We start from the raw sequence: 23,784 nt of genomic DNA on the forward strand, positions 1-23,784 counted from the left end.
AGTTATCATATTTTTGGGCACCACGATGATGATAATGATGAAATTCCATTTTTCGATTCACGTGATGTACATACTGCACAGTGCATGGCCGTTGGATCGGATTCGTGCGCCTCATAATTACGCGCGAGATCAGAAAATATTCCTTTCCTCTCTTGGAGATCAGCAATAATGTGACATGATTTAATAGAAGTTTCAAAATTTGTCAGTCACTTCCTTAATGATAATGTTTTTATTAAGGAGATATAAAAACTGGCCTCGGTTTGTAACCATACAAAATAGAAAATTACAAACTGGCCAAGGGAATTCAATATTAAACCAGTTAATTAATTAATCAAGAGAATTTGATTCAACAATGAACTGATCATAAGTGCTTAACTGATAGAACGTATAAGTAAGATCAATTTTAGATTATTTGTACCAAAGCCCAAAAAATAAGAATAATGGAGCAATTAGAATGGCCTAGGTTGCCTTAATTTGAGAGTCTCCAAAGAAGGGGATACCATTTCACCAAAGTGGGTTTCTTTGCATGAATGGGGACCGAGAAATGTGAAAACTCAAGGGTGGAAATGCTTGAGTTGAGCAAAAGATAACGAGGCTTAAGAAAGGTATTGTGATTCCTAAGTATGTATATATATATATATATATATATATATATATATATTCTATAGTTTTCATGGGTTTACTTTTCTACTATACTTTTCATGGTTTAAGTAAACCCACTATAAATTTAGTTGAATAGTTCGGAAGAGGTACTAATATGATAAAGCCTTTTTTTAAACAATAGGATAAAACTCAATAATGGACCAGGCCAATTTTTAAAATTAAAAAAATGTGTGAGTTTTCTTAATAAGTTTAATAAACCTTTTACTTTTTAAACCAACAAAAACTATGTAAATGGTCGATTGGAAACTATTTCAATGAACAAGAGATGTTTAAAGTGAGGTAATTACTTTTTTTTAAAAAAAAGATAAAAATAGGTCCAAATTAACAATTATCTACCTTTCGGCATGCAGAGGACTTGTCGATTTTAGACTATATTTAAATATTGAGATGAGTTGAGTTATGAATAGTAATATTTTATGAGTCTCACTAAAATAAATATTTTTTTTTTTAAATTGAGTTGAGTTTAACTTTTTAAATTAAAATGTATGATTTAATTAGACTGAGATAGATTTAATTTTTTTATAAAAAATTAAAAAAAAAATAAATATTATTAATAATTAATTTAAAATAAATTCAGTTGAATTTATCTTCCAAACATAGTTATTTGTTAATGCATACGCCCGTAGAGAAGGGTTTACACATTTTTGTTTTGTTTTTTTTTAAAAGAAAAAATTAACATGTACATTTGGTGATATCTAAAATAGTCATATCAAGAGCCTTTTGATGGAAGATGAAGTGACCGACAACGACTATTTTGACCGGTCCCCATGCATTTCTTTTTGGTCATTCAAAATCAATTATGATGTTGTTGTTGTTGTTGTTGGGTTCATGGTTAGCTTAGTGCAGTACTAGCTAGGTCATGACTCATGATCATGTTGGGGGTGGTTCTATGTTAATATTGTATACGATGCTCTCCTGCAGTCAATATAAATTAAGTTTCTAGATGCCCTTTTTAAGGATTATATACTTATACCTCATTTTATAACAAACTTGCAACATGAAGGTAAACATGAACCGTACCCATATTTAATGCAAAATAAATGAAGTGGGGCGATGCATTAATCATGATCCGAATTACAGTACTGTTCTTCGATCGTTTTGGTTTCTTGACCTATTTGGTACAAGATAATTAAAACAGTACATGCATGAATCTCTTGCTACTGTCCTACAAACTTAAATCATATATAAGAGAATTATGTAGCGCACGACGTTCATATATCGGGACCCTCATATAAATATAAGTGTTTTGACTGTTACTACATGAGATCGCTCTGCTTATAACAGAACTCATATCATAATAATCATCCAATAATAACTCTTATTTTGCTCACTAAATCCGTCAAGAATAATATATATCACACGATATTGGATTGGATAATTAGATGATATTATATGATATGATATGAGATAATTTTAAATGAGTTGAATAAAAATATTATTATTATTATTATTATTTAAAAATTTAAAAAGGTTAAATTATTTATTATATTTTATATAAAATTTTTAAAAAATTAATAATAAAATAAGATAAGATAGAATGAAAATCCAAACACGGTGTTATTGTGAAGGGTCATACTTCAGCCCCCGCTGGGCTTAGCATGTAATTTTTTATGTTTATTTTTTATATAGATTTTTTATATAGAGTTTTTTTACACTTAAATATTTTTAAAAAATAAAAAAATTTAAAATATCATTAAAAAATATTTTCTTAATCAGAAAGTAAAAAAAAAATCATTAAGAAAATATTTTTTAATAATATTGTAATTTTTATTTTATTTTTTTAAAATATTAAAAATATTTATATAAAAAAAAAATTAAAAAAATACATAAAAAAACACTTGAGTCCAACGGAGCCCCCAGCGGGGCATCTAGCATTTTCCTATTGTCAATCTCAAAAATTGACTGGATCAGTTACCGTAGTCTTGGGTGCAGTCCCAATTGCAGCTTTAACAGCCTATGTTGCATGTGTGGCACACAGAGAAGGCCTTAATAATTAGCAGCCTGACATGCATGGCAGAGAGAGAGAGAGAGAGAGAGATCAGAGTTACTGCGTTTCAAGATGAATGGAGGTCTAATCAGTAAAAACAGACATAAAGAGCGACATGTGTGCGGGGGAGGGGGAGAGGGAGAGGGAGAGGGAGAGGGCCATGTGATGGGCATTAGTGATCGAAGACCTACCTCTCTATCGCTACCAAGGCAAAATTTATTTATTTAAGATTTGTAACTGACATTACTCTCCTCCCTAAAAATTCTCTTTTTCAACTATTTATTTCTAGAAGAGAAGGATGGATGTATATAGCTAGCGTTTGCCAACACTATCAAATATCATGCAAATTAATGAATGGTCTCTTTTATGGATCATAATACTTAATGCACACATGATGATGATCGAGGTTTAGCATTCTGAAATAATCCCGTACGTCTGTATTTATAGCTAGATATATTGTTTGTGCCACAATATTCCATCATCAAATATGCATGCTTGCATGCATGAGATACAGGCCAGAGAGATATGCACGCAGAAAGTCTTGGTCTTTGCAGCTTGGTAACAATGTCAACGAAACAAAACTTTCTTGAAATATGAGATGAGTTGAGATAAAAGTTAAAAGTTATATAAAATATTGTTATAATATATATTTTTTAATATTATTTTTGTTTTGAAATTTAAAAAAGTTAAATTACTTATTTTATTTTATATGAGAATTTAAAAAAATTATAATGATTAAATGTGATGAGATTAAATGAATTGTGAAAATAAATAAAGCCTTAGAAGCTACACAATCCAACATGTCAGACGTATGGAGAATGAAGCTGCTCATCGATTAGCTAGACATGCTTGGCATGTAGATGACATCTCCATTTGGTGGGAATCTTGCCCTGAGGTACTTATACAACAGATTGTATGGATGGACAAGCGTTTGCAATACTTTGTTATTCGATGAAACTTGATTAACTATATAAAAAAAAAAATATCGAAATGATTATAGTTTCTCATTTCTACTAAGCACCTAAAGAGTAATTAGCTTTCAGCAACATTTATCACAATGTCACATTGGACTCGATCTTTTTATCCATGCAGCATGTATATGATGCTCGATCGCACTCAAAAGGTACGCTAGCCTTGAGTGACATAATAAAACCAACCAACATTAATGCCAAAGCTTATATATAGACCCACTGTATATTGACATGGTTTTAGCTCATGATGAAAACGCGCGCAGGTTACGCATTAACCCAAGTCACCGTCTCTCACAACATTATGTTTATCCCTTGGAAAAGTCGCTCTGGGATTCATGAATTTCTTTGAAAACTAGTCAATGCCCAAAAGGCCTGATCTACATATAGAAAGAGAGAGTTCAGAATTGTGGACGTACAGCGACTGTATGGGCACAAGATATCCTTTGAGGGGGCAGTACTGGCTGGCCCAAGATAGAGTCGTGGGTGGTGGAGCTGGCTCAAACTAATCAGCCCATCAGAGAGCTAGCCCATGCATGCATGGATTCACGCAAGAGATCAACAGATCACTATCGATTGAGTACGTACTAATTCGTTATTATAGCCCAACACTTTTTGGTAATTAAGGCCCTTCCGGGTTTCGGCACCTCTCATTAACGTACAGACCTTGCTTGCTTGCCTGCCATGCATGATCGAGCCAAGAGAATGGAAATTAAGAAAAAAGGGTCTTATTAATTCATGTGTATAAATACGCAAAACGGTACCTGTCCTGTAATTCAAGGTTAGCTCCGGTGCATAGGGGCTGGCTGGCTGTCCATGACACGACCATGATCACTCTGTACGCGTCTGCCTTCATCTACTGGATTTATATCTCTAATATTACATGAGTTGGATTCTTGGAATGTTGTATGGGCCTAATTTGGATCTATCGATCCCACCTCATTGTGATAGTACGTCGACGTATATATGTATTGCTTTCAATTATTTGACTACTTAAAGAAAAAACCATATATATATATATATATATATATCATAATTGTAAGAAGGCACTAATTACATGGAAATGATCACGGACAGGGCATGATCTAATTTTGATCAGAACTAGGGGACGTATGTATGTATAAGAAAGCTAATTCGCAAATGTAAGGATCAGATCATCAAGAATTGCGGTTAATAATTTGAGTTTGTCGATCAATATATAATTGGAAAATGATTTACTCACGACATTTTATACAACACATTGTACAACAATGTGTTAAATGAGAAGTATTTTTATAAAACATCTTATAAAAGTAACATAATTTTACAAAAATATCTATCATTTAATATATTGTTGTACAATGTGTTGTATAAAATGTCGTGGGTATATCATTACTCGATAACAAACAGAATAGACTTACACATGTTCAATAAAACTCATCCCAGGCATAAAAAAAAACTTAGTAAAAAAATAACTAACCTATACAATAATCTAAACAAATAAAACACTAAAGTAAAAAACCAGAATAAATAAAGCTAAACATGCCTATTTCTTGAAGCAAAATAAAACTATGAACTATCATTAAAACCGAATACTAGCTTACTCTATTAGCTAGCTAGGTTGACCAATATCGTAACAAGATATTATTTATTAATTTGCAGCTCTCAGCGAAATGTGAAGAATGAGCTATGTAGATTAATTTAGTGGGATTGCGACTTCTTAGTCAAGATCAGTACTAATTATAAATTAATTGGTTGGAAAGAAATAATGAAGGGTATTGTTTTTGGATAAGTTCAATTAATCAGGATATAATGTCATGAGCTCGAGATTTTATTTGCTTAATTCAATAAGCTAGCTGTAATTAATTTATCTTACAATTTATTCATGTGGGAATTAATGAATTAATTAGATTATTAATTAATGGAGATGATAATGAAATGATATCTCATTATTTGATGACAAAGCTAGCAGCTTGCAGCTCTATATATAATTTGAAAGCTAACTTTCTCTCGTAAAGTCTTTCCTTCCTTCAAATAAGATGATCTAATTCATTGATCCCCAACAAGAATCACTGTACTTCTCTTTTTTGTCTGGTGTATGCGACCTTGTCTCATTTAGACGTTGCTTTATATATGCATGCTTTTAAACAGTATGATCATGATTAGAACAACCACACTTTACTCTTTACTAGTAGTATATATCATCATGCATGTATGCTTAATTTGCAGTTATGTATATATATATATGGAAAATAGGCCTGTGCAGAAAATTTAATGGACCCGGTCTGTCCGATAGATCCGATCTAACTCACCCGATAAACCCGATCTAACAAAAAAAAAATTATTTCTTTACTTGTTCATTTATTTGTTTCTCTGGATCCATTTGTGTAATGCATCGGCATTATGATTTGCCTTCCTAATGATAAAAAAATATCTGTGTGCCCGTGGAATCGGGATTTCCTTTTTCTATATAGTAATGTGCATGAGAATGTCTTGACTGTTTGGAAATATGGCTGGAGATGCTGGTGATGAACCCAAGTGTTGTGTTTCGTTTTCTGCAAAAAAAAAAACAAAAAAAGAACGGATCCAAATGGTCGGTTGGGTCAGTTCACTTTCACCAACCATCTCCTGCGGACCGGGTTGGGTCGGGCCCAAAAGTTGCTTGGGCGGGTCATGTTGCAAGCGTGTGTGTGTATATATATATAAATTAATTAATGTGCATTTGACATGAATTAGCTAGCTAGGCCGGTTAATTAATAAGTGGCCGGCCGGGGTATTGGCGTATCATATATAGTTCATGATTAGCATTCAATTAGGATTTGGATTATAATTACTTTCCAATAAGAGATGGAGTAACTCACATTAATGATGCGCACATGTGATCAATTGCAAGCAAGCCTATAGCTGCAAGAGGCCTTCCGGCGAAGCAAGCATGAATCATTTTGCACCCAACAGCAAGCGCTAGCTAGCTGCATGCAGCTCACTACTCCTCCTCCTCCTCTAAGCCCCCGGCCCCTTTTTGCGCACTTGCATGCACTTCCTCATCATGTGTCTTAAATTAATGGCAATAATAATTACATATTATAATATTTATAATATATAAAATTAAGGCTTAGAGTAGTACGTACGTACCTTTAGGTTTGATCATGATCAGCGCGCTTATCACATGATTTAAGAGACAAAATTAATTAGGAGGAATTAACTTTCGGCCCGGCCGGGACAAATGAATTATATTTAGATCGATCGAGCTTTTGTTTTTTGTTTTTTGTTTTTTTTTTTTTTTTTTGTACTTATTGAAAGAGACGTCGATCGACTTAAGGAGGTGGGGCGAGAATATGATTATTATCAACAGAAACGCACTGTCCCACTTTGGGGACACATCGTTTGGAAACTTTGGATTGGTATGTTTTTTTGACTCTACAAATTAAGCCTTTCTTTTTTAATTTTCTTTCCCTTTTCTTTTTAAGTACTCTTGGACAAAGAAAAATAACTTTGTTCATCCTAAAATTGATTAATGGAACGGCGGCTGGAAATGCGAAATTCATGATCTGTCAACATATATATATATATATATATATATATATATATATATCTATATCTATATTGCTCCACTAGTAGTAGTAGTAGTAGTAGTAGTAGTAGTAGTAGTACTGCTGCTTTTGATGATCTGCGAAGATATATAGATAATCTGATCGTCCTGTGGAATTTGGGTGAAAGCTGAGTTTGAATTCGACCCCGGCCACTCAGAGATTTCCAGATGCAAAAGCTAACCAAGAGATCATGATTTCTAACCCTCCATTAAACCAGTTGACATATTGGACTATGGATTCTATTTTACTTACAAATTAAATACGTACAAGCTGGCCATTTGTCTATATGCTATGAATCTGAGATATTAAGACTGCATGGTCAGAATTGGCTTTCTCTTCAGAAGATCAAGCCAAATATTAATTAGGCCTGCTTGCTAGCTAGCTAGGATCCTCCAAATCTTATATATATATATAATATGGTGCTACTTGCAAATTAATATCTCAGTATTAATGGATCGAATAGTGATGATATTATATGTAGATTAATGTTATATACAGTCGAAGTATGCAAGCACTGTGCACTCGTTTTGAAAAATAGTGGAGTCTAATATTGTTAAAAATTATTATTATTTTCATTGGATCCCGTATTTATTTATTTTTTTAAAATGATTGCGTTGCGCTTGCACACTCACGATTGTAAGTATCATTTATCTTATACGGAGCCTTCAATAGAAAAACATGTTCATATATAAAAGCAAATTAACGTTCAGTCAATTTTTGTTAAATATTCGTGCATAACCTTCAGTTTTGGTATATTCCTGCACAAATTGATCATGCATGTATATATATGCCAGGGAAAAAAAAAAAAAAAAGGTCCTCTACAGTCGGCCTATTGATCATGCATCCATAACTATATGATAACTTTTATAAGCCTCTTCAATAAAATCTTATTATTTTGAATTCAATTAATCTATCAAAATCAGACATGATTGAAATAAATAATAATAATATTTTATTAAAGAGTTTTGTAAAAGTTGTAAATTAAATAGTTGTCTATATATATACTTTTTTAACTCAAAATACTCTAGCCTGAGGAAGACATACATGTGTATTTATAATTTATAGGCTGATCAAAAATAAAAATTCAGCTTTACACCGACTCCTACAAATATATATATATATATATATATATATATATAATGGCCCTCGGGCCCAGAGATTACTTGATCCGCAATTGCTGCACTTGCACTCTCGCCTTTCACTTCCGTTATCGATCCAGAACTTGCAAATTGGGAAAATGCAAATAATTATTAAGACAATTATTATAGTAATGAGAATTGTTATATATACAAAGAGAATACATAAATATAAATTTATAAATTGATGTAGTTTCATGTGATCCGTTAAATCTACTTTACAATAAAAATAATTTTACAATTTAACGTACTATATCAAGCCACATAGATTAAGTTTTATGTAATCTCTTTATACCTAAAGGATTTCTCCATAGTAATTACTAATGAAGACAATCTTGCGTGGCCGAGAAAAGAAAAATCTTTCGTGGAACACATGCTCTATTATTTTAAACCACGGGTGTACGAATCCTATAAAACTTTTGGGTTTCTTTCTTTTTCTTGGTAAGATCACTTGAATCTAAAGCCAACATATTAACAGTCACAGTACGTACATTACCCCAATCCAAATAAGAGAAAAAACATTAAAGTTAAATTAATGCTGTCGATATATGATCTTCTTAATTATAAATTGGGAAAGTTGATATCGATCGGTGACCATGTTTGAAACATGCTAATTAATTCTATGCATATATACCCAATAGTTTTGATTCGTAATTGGGGGAGGATGCATGCATGCTGATGGACTCAAAAAGATTAATGTTGATGCAGATACAACCAAAAAATTACTTAGTGGGAATAATAAATGATTAATATAATGTTAATGACTTGTTTAATCTTGTAATTATAGAACATATATAGCCGATGCATGACGTAGTACTACAACCCGACAATTAAAGTGAAAGCTAGCTAGCTAGATTATTGATGGATTCCTAAAAAGTTACTTATAAACCCCCCCGGCCAGCCCTTGTGGATCGATTAATAATGTTGTACGTAGTCATGAGAGCCCTTGATCAGTTCAGTACGTACCACTGCATGCGCGCATATATATAAAAACCTGCAGACATAAAATTCTTTAGTTAGAAGCAAACTAAGATTACTATATATATATATATATATATATATATATATATATATATACATACACGATCGAAGATTAAATTGCGCGCATAGGAAGGCTGCATCAGGCGGGCTCGATCGGGAATTGATACGTACCGCGCGTACTACGCCTTCATGAAGGTAGCTAGCTAGTGCATGCAGCATGCGTTTGAGTTTGTAAATATTGATCTTTGTTTCTACTAATTTTTCGCGAAAAGAAAAAATGATCATGTCCCTAGCTGCTGCATATATGCATTAAAACCGATTTCATATATAATATTATACGGCCGGGGACTCATGACATATAAGGTGTACTGTTAATACCACGTTTATTTGGTTGGTATTAATTAAGGCCTTTTTTTCCCTTAACTTGAACCTGATAAATGACATTGGAGAAACCTTAATTAATAGTCCACAAAGGCCGCCTTATAAAAACATATATGACAGCTTGTAGATTGATATATTTCTACAACAATATATATGGACCGTTGAAAAAGGGAATTATATATATATTTAAATAGTTTAATATGTACTTTAGGACTTAGCAAAGGGGATTTAATTGACATGATATATATAGTTTATATATTGACATATTGTGATCAGAACCTAAGCTAGATCGAGAACACAATATGCATGTATGGAGGCCGAATGCTAGCTGCAGAAAATAGAACATATATATATGTAGGCAAAGAACTGAAAGTGGAACATGATCATGATCTAATTAGCTCTTGCATGCGAATTAATGAGATAGATTATTCATTATTATATATAGATGTAATTAAGCTCAAGTTTAATATTTTCGGTATAATTTCGACCAAAATTAATACTCCTTTTTTTTCCTTGGACCAAAATAACTGATCATGGAACAGCTTGGATCGGTAGCTAATTTTATTTTCATACTAGCTAGCTAGCTAGTTGGGATGATAAGTACTACTGCGTACGGAGGTATTAATCTTGGTTGAACAGTAGATCATGAATAATATATATGATCTAATTCATGATGATCATGAGTAAGACAAAAGGCAAGAAATACTCCTAGCTACCTACTTTTCACTTATAAGCTGGAAATGTTGGCTGATGGATGAGTTTGCTTGAAAACTAGCTAGCTTATATTGATAATGGCCTCATGCCTGGCAGGCATATATATATGCGAGCTGTACGCGGCCAGCTTCTGTCCGAGCAGCTACTTGTCAAAATATTAGAGAGATCAGAGATCATGCATGCACTTTGTAACATTTTTGCTTGAGGCCTGCTGTTGTAATTATTGACGTTGGTTTAGTTGTTTTCAACTAAAAGAGCACTCGATACCTTAAGGACTCCGTTTCTGTGGTGAGAATTTTAGTGTACTCGAAAGGAAAGCATTCAGCCTTCTAATTAAAGTAATGTACTGATCGATATCATGTGGCTTTATGACTCGGGATTTATATTGTTGGATTGGTCGGCAAAGAAACATGCAATTAAGTCGCCAATAGAAAAAGATGACGACCTAAACATGCAATATCTCCACCATTGATTTTGTTACACGTACGTACCTTGCTCATCATGTTCTTGATCTCGACGCAAAAGATCGAATTAATACCTTGCTGTTATTCTAAAACGAATCAAAAACAATTAAATTCCTATATATATATATATATAATGAGATGATCAGATCATCGCAGAAAGTACCGAAGAAATAGTACTATATACCATAAACCCATCCATGGGCGGAAGACCTAACGTACGCGCGTGATCCCTAGCTGCATTTCAATCGGCTGGAGAGAAAATATTAAAAGAACCGGAAGCGCAGAACATTTATACTAGCTAGCTTTGGGATTTAAATTTCGTTCTTCAGATCATATATATTACTGCATGGCCGTATACACACACACATAAGTACATTATTTTTTAAGAGAGGCCAGTTTGGGTATGTATGTAAGAGCTGTTTATTTAAACTCTATATCCCACACACTTATATTCTGATGAGTTTAGAATAACTCATGAATACTTATCACTTAATTGATGAGTCACAATGAGATAAGATTAACTCTATATCTAATTATCACAGTGGGACACAAAGTTTCTATATTTCTTGGTAACCAGAAGTCTATAATTAAATAGTACTGAGGGGTGAAGAGTTTTCACCTATAATATCATTGTGCCTCTAGCCATCGGGAGACACTAGAAGGTTAAGTTGTTTGGGTAATCATTCTCGTATATAGTTAGTCAAATTCTTCATCGAACTGTGATAGAGAAATGTATGTCTTTTAATTGTTATTATTTTATTGTGGATAATAGAAAATTAAAGATCCAATTAATAATGTTCATGTTAAAATATTTAATAATATATATACACATATAGAATTTGGAGAGTTTTAGGTTTAATTAATGATCATGTTGTAAGAATAAATATTTTATGTACATACAAATAAAGATACATTACTAGATGAGTATGTGTGGAATGAAACTAATTAATTAGTACGTAACCTGCATTGTGGAATTAAGAATTGATCAATTAATAGTACTACCACCGATCATTAAAAACTAAAAGCTTAAAAAATGGTAGCTAGGTAGGGCAAGATGAGGAAGGCTGGGAGGCAGGAGCCGTATAAGGAAGTAATTAAATTTGGTATAAGGGAAGAAGAAACGTCATGACAGGGTGGGAATGATGTCATCAAAAGCCCCACCCAAATATATGGCTTCTTGTAGGTAATGGTAGTGGGAGTGCAGCTAGCTATCATCAAATGTTTGAATAGGGTACTCTATATATATATACAAAAACCAACACGCAATTATTATACATAAAGCCCAAAAATTAAAATGAAAAAGCTGATAGACCGACCGTATATACATACATACAGTATGAATGTATATGTAAAAGAACATGGGGACCAAAAAAGCAACCATGCGTGTGACCACAAAAGAGTCCACCTTTAAAAAAAAAAAAAAAAAAAAGAAAAAAAGAAAACGAAACAATACTGATCTTCTACTGAGTGTTCTCTAAGTTTCCATATATGCATGCCTGGCCTGGCCTAGATCATGAGCATGCAAAAGATATATGTTGAAGAAAAGGAAATACAAATTAAATGAATTAAACGGCCAAAGTACATATAACATGATGATTATTATAAGAGCTAGATGTTAATTAAAGAAAAAATAGTATATGACAGCAGATAGATAGAAAAAATTAATAGTGCCAATATATAGTGACTGACTACCTTATAAGGACGTTAAAGAAGACCTCCGTACAAAAAGCATAAGGAAGGTGGTGCACCGGAGGAGACATCCATCAGAATCCATGACCTTAATTGCGGGTACGTACTTGGCATCTGATGCATATATATATATATATATATATATATATATATATATATGTATGTGTATACAACACATTAATATGTTCTTTTAAAAAGTTAATTATTTTTCATTTGAAAACATCTAATTTACAGTAAGAATTTATAAAACACGCGAATCAATTCAGAATTTCCAAATCATGTATATATGATATTATATAAAAATGAATATATGATTGAGGAATTAAATATATATATGATATCTAATTAGCATCAATGTTATAAATACTAGGAATCTAATTATATTAATGGTCTGGATTAATATGTATCAGGAATTAATCATATGACGTAAAAATACATCAAAATTAATATGACTTCATTCTTTAAAGTCTTTAAAAAATACTCTTTAAAAAAACGTTTTTGGTACTTTAGGACTTAAGATCTTATAAGGTGAAAAATGTTATTTTAGTCTAGGGTTTATGGTAGATATTTCTATTAATGTGAAGATGTTGTACGTAATAGTAATTTCTGTAATTATTAATTAAATAAATTTAAATATAATTATCATGAAATTGAAGTACAAACATATAATATATAAACAATATCACCTTGATCTACCACTACTGATTTTAAATAATTAAACAAACTAATTTAACGAGCTAGGATTGATCATCATCATCTATAATTAGTATATTATATAAAGCTTATTTTTATCTCAATCTTATAAACCCTCCAAAATGGGTAATAGAGATCGAGGAACTAATTAATTCCAAAATTAATAATGAAAAGTTTGATCAGAGGACAAAACGTACAAAAAAAAAAGAAAAAAAGAAAAGGAAGAAGATCAAGAAGAAAGATAGATTTCCCTCGATCAACCTTTAATTGTCGTCTATGATCTAGACATTAATTTACTAAGTTGAAAAGGGAAACAAAAAGTAAGTAGGGTTAATGATTTTTGTTTTTCTTTTGATAACCATGCTAGCTAGCTAGCTGCTTATATAATATATAACTGTGTAATTAACCAGACCTTGCCGCGCGACCAAGGGCTTGCTAAAGCCTTTTTTTTCTTGTGTTTTGTTTTTTTACGGTAAACATGACAAGAGAACTAAAAGGAATTAGATTAAAACCTCTTTAGGCCAAAGCAGGAAGCTAGAGGATAAAAGCAGGGAATTATAGAGCTTATATATGTGACGAAACCGGCTATATAGGCCGACAATGATCGGAGGAGCTTTGAGGTCCGTGCTCCATCTCAAAAGTAATTGGATATCTCTATTATTCCATGGGTGTCGTGGCCTTCTCTTTTTAGTTTCGATGGAGAAATTCCGTCAACAAGCATTACATATAGTTTTCTACTATTCTTTCCGACCATAAGTTAGCTGCTCGGATTTGATTGGACGAAGAGTAATTGAAACATCGAAGGTGCGTGGTTATCGACTCCGATGATATTAGAGCATGTCAAAGGAAAACAAGAAAAGACAAAAATAGAAAGAAAGAGGGAGAAAATAAATAAAATAGACGAACGAGGATCGAGTGAGCTTGCGATTTCTAAATTTTCTTTTAGCTTGTACAACATCATGATTATTAGTTCATGAAACTGAACTTTCAGACTAGAACTCATTTCACTATATATTATACGCATACATGAGAGAATATATATATATATATATATATATATATATATAAAGAAGAGGATGTGAGTGCTCTAATATTCTAATTACTCATATAATTAAACGGGTATAAATTAATCTTTAAAAAAAAGGGCAAAGTTGCCCATGTAATATTAAACCATGGCAAGATGCTCTACCCTTATCGATCATACCTTCGAAAGGACATAAATTCCAAAAGGACCGGTAAGAGCCATGAATACATATGCAACTGAAACCAAGAAACTGGAGGAGACCCTAGAGAGAGAGAGAGAGAGAGAGAGAGAGAGAAGAAGGGGGTGGAGTGTGTTCCAAGACACAATGATTACATGGTCTTGGGGAAGCAGAAAGGGTGGCGTGGAGATAGCGAAGAGGATGGAAGAACGTGGGGGCTTGACCGAGGTAGGAGAGGAAAGGCCTAAAAGATGATACATAGAAATAAATTAAAACCCAAAAGAAAGAAAAGGGTTAGCTAAGCCTTTTATCATGATGATACTCTCAGCCTTTTTGGTCTTTGGTCGGTCGACAATCTGTGTGTTGTGTGTTCACTCTGTTTGTGCTTGTGTTTCCCATCGCCCCCATCTCTCTCTCTCTCTCTCTCTCTCTCTCTCTCTCCCCAACTGCGCTCAGAGAGTGTAATCATACACTTTGAACCAATTGCAAAGCAACAAACATATGTTATTTTAATTTATGTACAGAGTAGAATACTTTCTGGTTATACCCCACCCTGAAAGCTACAGGAATAGATAGAGAATGCCGTATGAAGAAAGGAAAGGAGACTAGCAGTACTCGACAGGCTCTATATATTTAGAGTGGTGGGAGGGTGCAGAAGAGCCAAGAAAAAACAAAGGAAGCAAAAAGATACCAACAAAGCAAAGGAAAAAGCTTTGTTGAGGCAAAGGATAAAAAGGGTCATCACCCCCACAAAGGAAGTGGCAGGAAAAACCTACCAAGGTGAAAGAGATATAAGAGTGGGATTGAGAGAAGTCTATCCCTTGGCCTTTTCTCCTACTACTTCACGAGAGATACAGAGGACAGAGCAAGACTAAGATCATCCATCACATATCAAGGAAGGTCTGTCCTATTTTGTTTTCTAGCATTTCTTCCTTATACCCTTTCACTCTAATCTTTACAGGAAGTGTAAAACAACTTCCTTACCTTTCTCTTTGAATTCTCCTTTTCATATTCAAATTGGGAAGCAAGTGATGATCAATACGTAACCAGCCGTAAGCTCTATATATATTTGTAATTACTTGTTCTATATTATATACGAGAGAGAGAGAGAGAGAGAGATGTGCGGCAAGAAGGAAGAAGATCAAGGAGAGTGTTCTCAAACTGTCCATAACATGAACATACAAAGCTTCCAAGAACAGTTGTTTCTTCAACAGCAGCAACAGATGCAGCAACATCAACAACAGAACAGTGACATATATGGAGGTGGAAGAGGATTGATTTTCCCGGAAGTTTCACCAATCTTGCAGCCATGGTCTCTCCCTCCGGTCCATGCCTTCGACCCGGCCCACTTTGCCACAAATCCGGTCCGAGACCACGACCCATTTCTTGCCCCTCCTCAGCCATCATCGTTTGCGGGTTTGTTCAACAGGAGACCTTCCTTACAGTTTGCCTACGATGGTCCATCATCAGACCATCTCCGAATCATATCTGACACTCTAGGGCCCGTGGTTCAACCCGGTTCGGCTCCTTTTGGTCTTCAAGCCGAGTTGGGAAAGATGACTGCCCAAGAAATCATGGATGCCAAGGCTCTTGCAGCTTCGAAGAGTCACAGTGAGGCTGAGAGGAGGAGAAGAGAGAGGATCAACAACCATCTTGCTAAGCTGCGCAGCTTATTACCCAGCACGACCAAAGTAAGTAAAAACAATCATTATAGATTCATAAACTCAATGGGGAAAAAAATATACAAATGTATCTACACGCGTACATGTATTTTATAATATTAATGGTATCATATACTTTTATACTTTTCTTGTACACCTTTTGTCACGTATCATAGCTACTTAATGAGCTTTTTCAATCAGAGATCTATGTGTAGATCTTCCTAAGATTCTAGTTATGATCAGGTTGGTCTGTAATGTGCTTTCAAAACCTAGCTACCATTAGATATGAGGTGTAGTCACATTTTCTTTTTACACTTAGCTTTTCTTCTTCTTTTCTCTCTTTTTTTTCCTTCTTCTTCTTTTTTTTTGGTTAAGATCCCTCTTTATTGATGTTTTTCTTTTGGCTTATTCTTTCCGAGTCTTGTGGTAGTTCCGAGGAGGGGAAAAACGAAAAAAAAGAATGAGCGTTAATGTCGCTCAGCTGATATGATAAAGAGGAACCACGGAGCAGTTGAAAAGCTTCCCATAACATTTTTTTGCCGGATATCAGTCAGACCAAGTTAGAGAAGGAAAAAGAATAAAGCCAGACAAACTAGCATACTTGTCAGTAACACTATGCACCCATGCCTTACCTTCTAAAACCCCACCATTAAAATCCCACTTTCCATTACGAATGATCAAAGCAGGAAAAACTTCAAAGCCCACCTTTTCTTTTCATACACTCAAACAACATTCATATGCATACATACGTACATATATATGTATAGATATCTCTGTGTGTATACATTAGATGAATATATAATATATCTCTTTTAATTTCTCTTCCCTTTTGAGTTCGATCGACATTCTATATATATATAATGACAATATATATCACTAACTTTGATTGTATACGACGTTTTGTAATCTTATTTGGCTTATTGCTTCTGATACAGACGGACAAAGCTTCGTTGTTAGCTGAAGTAATACAGCACGTGAAAGAGCTTAAGCGTCAGACTTCTTTGATAGCAGAAACGAGTCCGGTACCCACTGAAGTGGACGAGCTAACCGTTGATGCATCAGACGAGGACGGTAAGTTTGTTATCAAAGCCTCACTTTGCTGCGAGGACAGGTCTGATCTCTTACCTGATCTCATCAAGACCTTGAAAGCTTTACGTTTAAAAACTTTAAAAGCTGAGATTACAACACTTGGGGGACGTGTAAAGAATGTGCTGTTCATTACTGGGGAAGAGGATTCTAGTAGCAGCGGCGAGCAAAACCAGCAACAACAACAACAACAGCAATATTGTGTAAGTTCAATTCAAGAAGCTCTTAAGGCAGTGATGGAGAAGACTACAGGAGACGAGTCTTCTTCAGGGACTGTTAAGAGGCAAAGGACTAATATCAATATCCTTGAACATAGGTCGCTTTGATTTTACAAAGACCGTACACTTCTAGGGATCACTTTCGTCTTCTTCTTTTGCTTTCTTGTGGGAGTGGTTTTTTGGTGTGTTTATTATATATATATGTACTATTTCCACCATGAACAAATCAGTAATGATAGTCGTATGTTTTGTGTACTTGCATCACTTCAAAAAAGGGAAATGTGTGTCTGCGTCTGGGCGTGTCTGTGCGTGAGAGAGAGACAGAGAGGCTTTGTTGGTTAATGCTTGATCAGTTTTCCATTTTTTTGTGTTTTAGTAATTTGGCTGTTTAGAAGACTGCACACACAGAGGCATACATTCAGAGAGAGAGAGAGAGAGAGAGACACACACACACAGACTGATCAGAAGACGGACGTGGTTTGGTTTGTTAGGAATGGAAATAACTGTGAAGGATCTTTTTCGTAGGGAGAGAAACCTTATATTAAATCCTAACATAGAAAATGTGTCATGGGCTCTCTGATCCGGTTTCAACTCAAAACATGCAGTCTGGTTGTTTTGTTTTGTTTTGTTTGTAGTGTCTCACTCTCTCTCTCTCTCTTCAGAGTACTGGTGGGAGTATAATCATTTATTAGAATAGTGACGATATAGTTCTCGTCATGTGCTTCATCCCCACATGGCTACCACCCCCACCTCCTCTCCCTCCATCCGTATAACGATCTCTGAGGCCACCCAAGCTCTGGTTTTCAGTAAAGAATAAGGGGGAAAAAAGAGAGAGAAGGGAAAAAGAAAACTAATGAGGCATGCACGCTGTCACTAGAGCTGGGTGATGGATTGATTTTTAGAATTTATATACAGACAAGAGACAATATTTTATGTGGTCACTTTTTGTCCTTTCATGTCTTCTTTCTCCTATTTTCCTTTTCCTTTTCGAAGCGTTTTGTTTATTATATATATATATATGGAATATATATTAAAGACTTGTCATTGGTTTCTCCGTATCTAAATTCAAAATCACATATTTTAGAAATTATCTTTATCATTTGAAGAAAATTTTCACATTAAATTATCTATCTTAAGTTAAAAATAAATATATATATTTTATTATTATTATTATTATTAATTCTTTTCCTAAAATTAATTCTTTTATATATATTTTATAATTAGCACCCACTACATACATTTGGCATTAATAATACAAATATAATAATAATAAAATATAATTTTCTTTATATATTAGATTAAAAATATAATAAAATGATAAAAAAATATAATATATTATAGATCAGGAATTCTATGTATCAGCCATTATTCACTTTCACACCATATACCTATAGTTTTTTTTTTTCATATATAAGGTGTATAGGTGTTTTTGATAAGGTATGAGGGTGTGATAGTAAATAGTGGTTGATACATATAATTTTTCTATATTATAATAATAAAATGAAGGTGAATGTGAAGGTTCTGTTGTGTTATTGAGAGAGAGAGAAGAGGAAAGAGTTGTGAGAGAGAGAGTGGAAGGCGAGAAAAAATTAATAAAATAGCATTTGATGAGTGAATAGTACATTTCCAAATGAGATGTATTGATATTGTTCATAGCTATGGAAATATTTTCATATGCACAATCTAATGTAGTCAATTTAATGATCTAATTATGCAAATATGTGTTTGCATTGCATATAGATAAATCAATGCGCATGCTCTAATCCATTAGTTCTTGGAAATTAAATATGTGCACAAGTTTCATACCAAATCAGTATGTTCTCATAATTGTACAAGTCTCATATATATTTCATCAGCACTGATCTATATAAATATATATATATATATATATATATATATGTAGCTCCATGCATATTGTAATGATTTCCAGAGCTAGCTGTTCAAAACTAAATAGATATTTTAAAAGTTTCTTAAGTGAAAGTGCACAGCATGCATCTAATATTCTTACTTGAGGACTAGGTAATGATAGTAATAATTAGAGCTATAATATATATATATACACTACAATAGAATGTGTATTTTGTGACAGAGAAAATTGTCACAAAAAAATGGCAAACCGTCACTAAAAATTTTTGGTGACGGTTTGAAACCGTCACCATGACCGTCACCTAAAGTGCGTCACAGAAAACATTTGGTGACGGTTTACTGTACAACCGTCACAAAAAATATTTTTAGTGACGGTTGGAAGTGTTCCGTTCGGTACAACGTTCGAACGTTCATTTTTTGGTGACGGTTATGAACTGTCACAGAAAATAACGTTCGGACGTAAAATCAAACGTTCGGACGTTATACAAGACCGATTGGCGTTCGAATGAGAGAAGTTGACGTTCGTTGGAGATCGTGTTCGAACGTATAAAATGTACGTTCGAATGTTAATGCGTCCGAACGTTAATTACATTAAACGTTCGAATATTTGTTCGAACGAAAACGTTAATGTTCAAACGTAGCGCGTTTAATGTTCGGACGTATACTCGAATGTAAACGAAGGAGCGTCCGAATGCAAGTTTTCTGTTCGAACGTTAGTCGCTTTACCGTTCGAACGGTTTGTTCGTTTAAGCGTGAGTACGTTCGAACGTATAGTTTAACGTTCGTACGATTCAATTGTATTTACGTTCGAACGTTTGTTACAGTGTGAACCAACGTTCGAACGATTTTTATTTACATTTGAACGTACAGATCAGAAATACTAATTTCATAAAATTTAAAAACATAATACCAATATTATCATATTACATACCCAATTAAGAAGTAACAATGTCTTATAAAAGTACAAAATTAGATATTAAAACTAGTCAGAAATATTGATAAAAGTTATTTCTTCTTTTTCCCTCGCCCACGGGGATTTTGTTGCAACGACATAACACGTTCCATTTGCACCATCATCTCCCGTTGCACTTGCTCTTGCACTTCATTGCGTATTCTTTCCTCCTGGTCTCTCTGTTGGTCCTGCAAACGCGTCTCTAAATGAGACTGTCGTTCTAAGAGAGACTCTAACTCTTGTTGTCTGGACCTCATATACTCATTCTCACGCCGTGCAGCTTCTAAATCTGCCGTAAGATTATTAATTTGTGAAGCCGATGAGGTTGAGGAGGATGAACATTTATGCTTGATAGATCGTCCCAAACCTCTTGCCATACTAGACTGCGGCCCGAGCACTTGCGTGAATATGTCTATGTCACTAGGAGATGATTCCTCAGAAGCGGACTGCATCTCCAACATTTTGCTCTGCAATTTAAAAGGTAATGATCGTAAATAATTAGTAACGTATTAAAAGAAATAGAAATAAGAAATAAACTATTAAAATATTATATATCTATTTATTTAACAAAATTAACACTGCTTACATAATTATCTGCAGCGACAGGATCCATCCACTCACTATGCTCATTAGTGTGAGCAGCAGCATAGACATGAATGAGGGAAAAGTTTTCAGGATCATCACGTTTCTAAAAAAGCGAGAATATTAGCAATTTTAAAAAGATAATATTAGTACTTATCAGAAATAATATCAGGAAAATAAATGAATTCTATAATTTTTTAATTACCATTTTTTCAGCAAGACGATGGAATGACCTTGAACCGGCACGATGGTGGACAGTCATAACGGATCTATTCTGTGCATTTGTAGAACTCAAGTGCTACAAAATATATTAAAAATGTTAATTGTAATATGTATACATATAATATATAAAACGAATATGAATGTAAATAATTAAAAGAGATAAATGTAAAATACCTGATAATCTGGAGATGCGAAAAGATCACAACACTTTCTCCAATCATCTAACTTCATCTGCTGAAAAGGAGACTGCGCAGCCTCTTCCAACGTTTCAAACTTCTTGAAGTGGTCATGACATCGTCCTTTGTGACGTCGAAATAGTGTAGCCATCAACTCATTCACGGTTCTCAAATCCTCGCTACGGCCAAAGTCGAGGTCCAATTCATCCTAATAAGGGAATCAGGAAAAAAATATAATATATTAATCTAGGTTAAAAAAATGTACTGAAAAATAAACTCACCAGCACACGACTTCGAATGTGCTCCTTAATCTTATTCGGAACATCTCGCCATGAGCGCACATAAAATGGAGCATAAGCTCGAACTAATGTGCCAATATAGGAGGAAAGCGCTGCTGCACTATCATCCACTCCTCCAGTGGAATTATCAGGAATTGTGACCTTCAGTTTACCATGCCTTCTATTTTTTTCAAGAGAGATTCCACGTGTATAGCCACGACCGCGACGTGCAGATGCATTAACTACATGATAATAGATATACTATAATTATAATTATATAGTTATTGAGAAAAAAGTATTAACTATATATATAATTATCAACGACAATATTTCCTTACTGGTAGGTGTCGACCGGCTGTTGTTCTCTTCTGTGTTAGCTTGATCTTCAGGAACGGATTCCTCGAGTGGGAAGTCCTCAATGGGTCCAGGACTTGGACTTGCCGGAGGCACATTTCTTCGTTGTCGTTTTGGCGGCATTCTTGAAAATAATTAATTATATCAAAGAAAATTAATTAGAAGAAATTATGAAAATTCAAGATATTTTATACTCACCTATATGAATAAAATATTTAGTACTTTTATTCTTCAGATGAATTTTCCATGCTTGTTTCAGAATCTCCATCAATAACATCTTCATCATCATCATGCACCTCTTCTTCATCATCTCTATCCACCTCCTGCCCGGATTCTGATTCGTCTTCATCTTCTGACTCGTCTTCTTCTTCTTCCTCCTCACTGACTTGAATTGAATGATCATTTAATACAGACGGGTCGAGATGTACGGGTGGGACATCATCTCTACACAAGGGGAGCAACTCGAGTGCACCGAGGTCAACAAACAAGTTAATACCCTCTCCATCTTCCTGGTATGCCTCAACAATCAGAGTGTCATCTTCATCTCCACTATACTCGTAATCTGCACCCGTTCCTGCTTCATATATATTTCGAGGAACAAATTTTTGTACGACTCGCCAAGTTATCTCCCCACTATCTTCATCAGCACTTTTCATTGGATCAATCAAGTAATAGACTTGGGTAGCTTGACAAGCCAATACGAATGGATCATCTTCGTACCATTTAGATGCAGTATTGACACTCGTAAAGTGATTATCCCTATGTATCGAAACCCGACCACCGCCTAGATCCCACCAATCACATTTAAACACATATGTTACGGACCCACCCAGATATTTCAATCCGATAATATCACATATGACACCATAATAGTCAATATCATCTGTTCCATGACTCCCCTCGACCAACACACCACAATTTTGAGTCTTTCTATTACGTTCACGGTCCAAAGTATGGAATCTATAACCTCGGACCGTGCATGCAGTATATCGAAGTGCTCTATTTGAGGGACCACGGGCCAATGCATACAATTCAGAAGAAATTGATCCGGGATCACGAGCACGTTGTTCCAAAATCTATAAATTGAAATAGATTATATTGATTATTTCATTATCCAGAGTTAAAAATTTCACAATATAACATATATATAATTTTAGTTCATACACGTTCTTCAAACCATCCGGAAAATTCTTCCTCGTGTCTTGCCTCTATATTTTCTACGCCTTCCGTCCTAAGTTTGTCCATGTGGTCACTGTTATAACATGTTGCAAAAGAAGTATATTTTGAGCACAACAATTCTAATTAATTTAAAGAAAACTATAATTATTCAAAGAAATGAAATGACATACCTAAGATAATCATCAATCTCTCGGCAGTTATTTAGCACATACCACCGAACTTTACCCAACTCTCCATCAATTAAATCGTAACCTGTTTGTGCACCCAAGGGTCGTACATTCTGGGAAAACACTGATAGCTCACGAGGAGGCGGAGTAGCAAGATCAGCATTTCGCTCTTGACGATTAAATCGTGTCTCAACACCACGAAGATATAGAGAGCAAAATGTTAACCATTCATCGTGTATATAGGCCTCTGCTATTGAACCCTCAGCTTTGGCTTTATTCCCAACAGTGCGCTTCAATCGACCCAAATATCTTTCAACTGGATACATCCAACGGAACTGCACCGGTCCACCCAGAAGTACCTCTCGCGGTAAATGTATTGCTAAATGGACCATGACATCAAAAAATGATGGTGGAAAGATCTGCTCAAATTTACATAGTATAGTAGCAATGTCTTCTTCCAATTTCGACAACACATCTCGATTTACTACCCGAGCGCACAAATCCTTGAAAAACATACATAGTTCAGATATGGCCACACGTACATTAGATGTAAGCTTCCCACGAATTCCCACAGGTAATAACTTCTGCAAAAATAC

General features: G+C 34.3%; 1 protein-coding gene across 1 annotated transcript; it reads left to right on the forward strand.

The window, feature by feature from the left end:
• The first annotated feature begins 15,095 nt into the window (after window positions 1-15,095).
• Window positions 15,096-17,667, forward strand: LOC121243677 (transcription factor bHLH30). The gene is made up of 2 exons (XM_041141793.1): window positions 15,096-16,138; window positions 17,044-17,667. Exons 1-2 carry the CDS (start codon window positions 15,566-15,568, stop codon window positions 17,518-17,520), a joined length of 1,050 nt encoding a protein of 349 aa, XP_040997727.1. The 5' UTR covers window positions 15,096-15,565; the 3' UTR covers window positions 17,521-17,667.
• Window positions 17,668-23,784: the final 6,117 nt, after the last annotated feature.

The sequence above is a fragment of the Juglans microcarpa x Juglans regia genome, chromosome 8D (genome assembly GCF_004785595.1).
Source record: "Juglans microcarpa x Juglans regia isolate MS1-56 chromosome 8D, Jm3101_v1.0, whole genome shotgun sequence".
Taxonomy (NCBI): Eukaryota; Viridiplantae; Streptophyta; class Magnoliopsida; order Fagales; family Juglandaceae; genus Juglans; species Juglans microcarpa x Juglans regia.

Bases quoted from the DNA above. Each gene is read 5' to 3' on its own strand.
- LOC121243677 (XM_041141793.1), top strand. From the start codon at position 15,566: ATGTGCGGCAAGAAGGAAGAAGATCAAGGAGAGTGTTCTCAAACTGTC. The intron at 16,139-17,043 runs GTAAGTAAAAAC...CTTCTGATACAG, and splicing joins TATTACCCAGCACGACCAAA to ACGGACAAAGCTTCGTTGTT.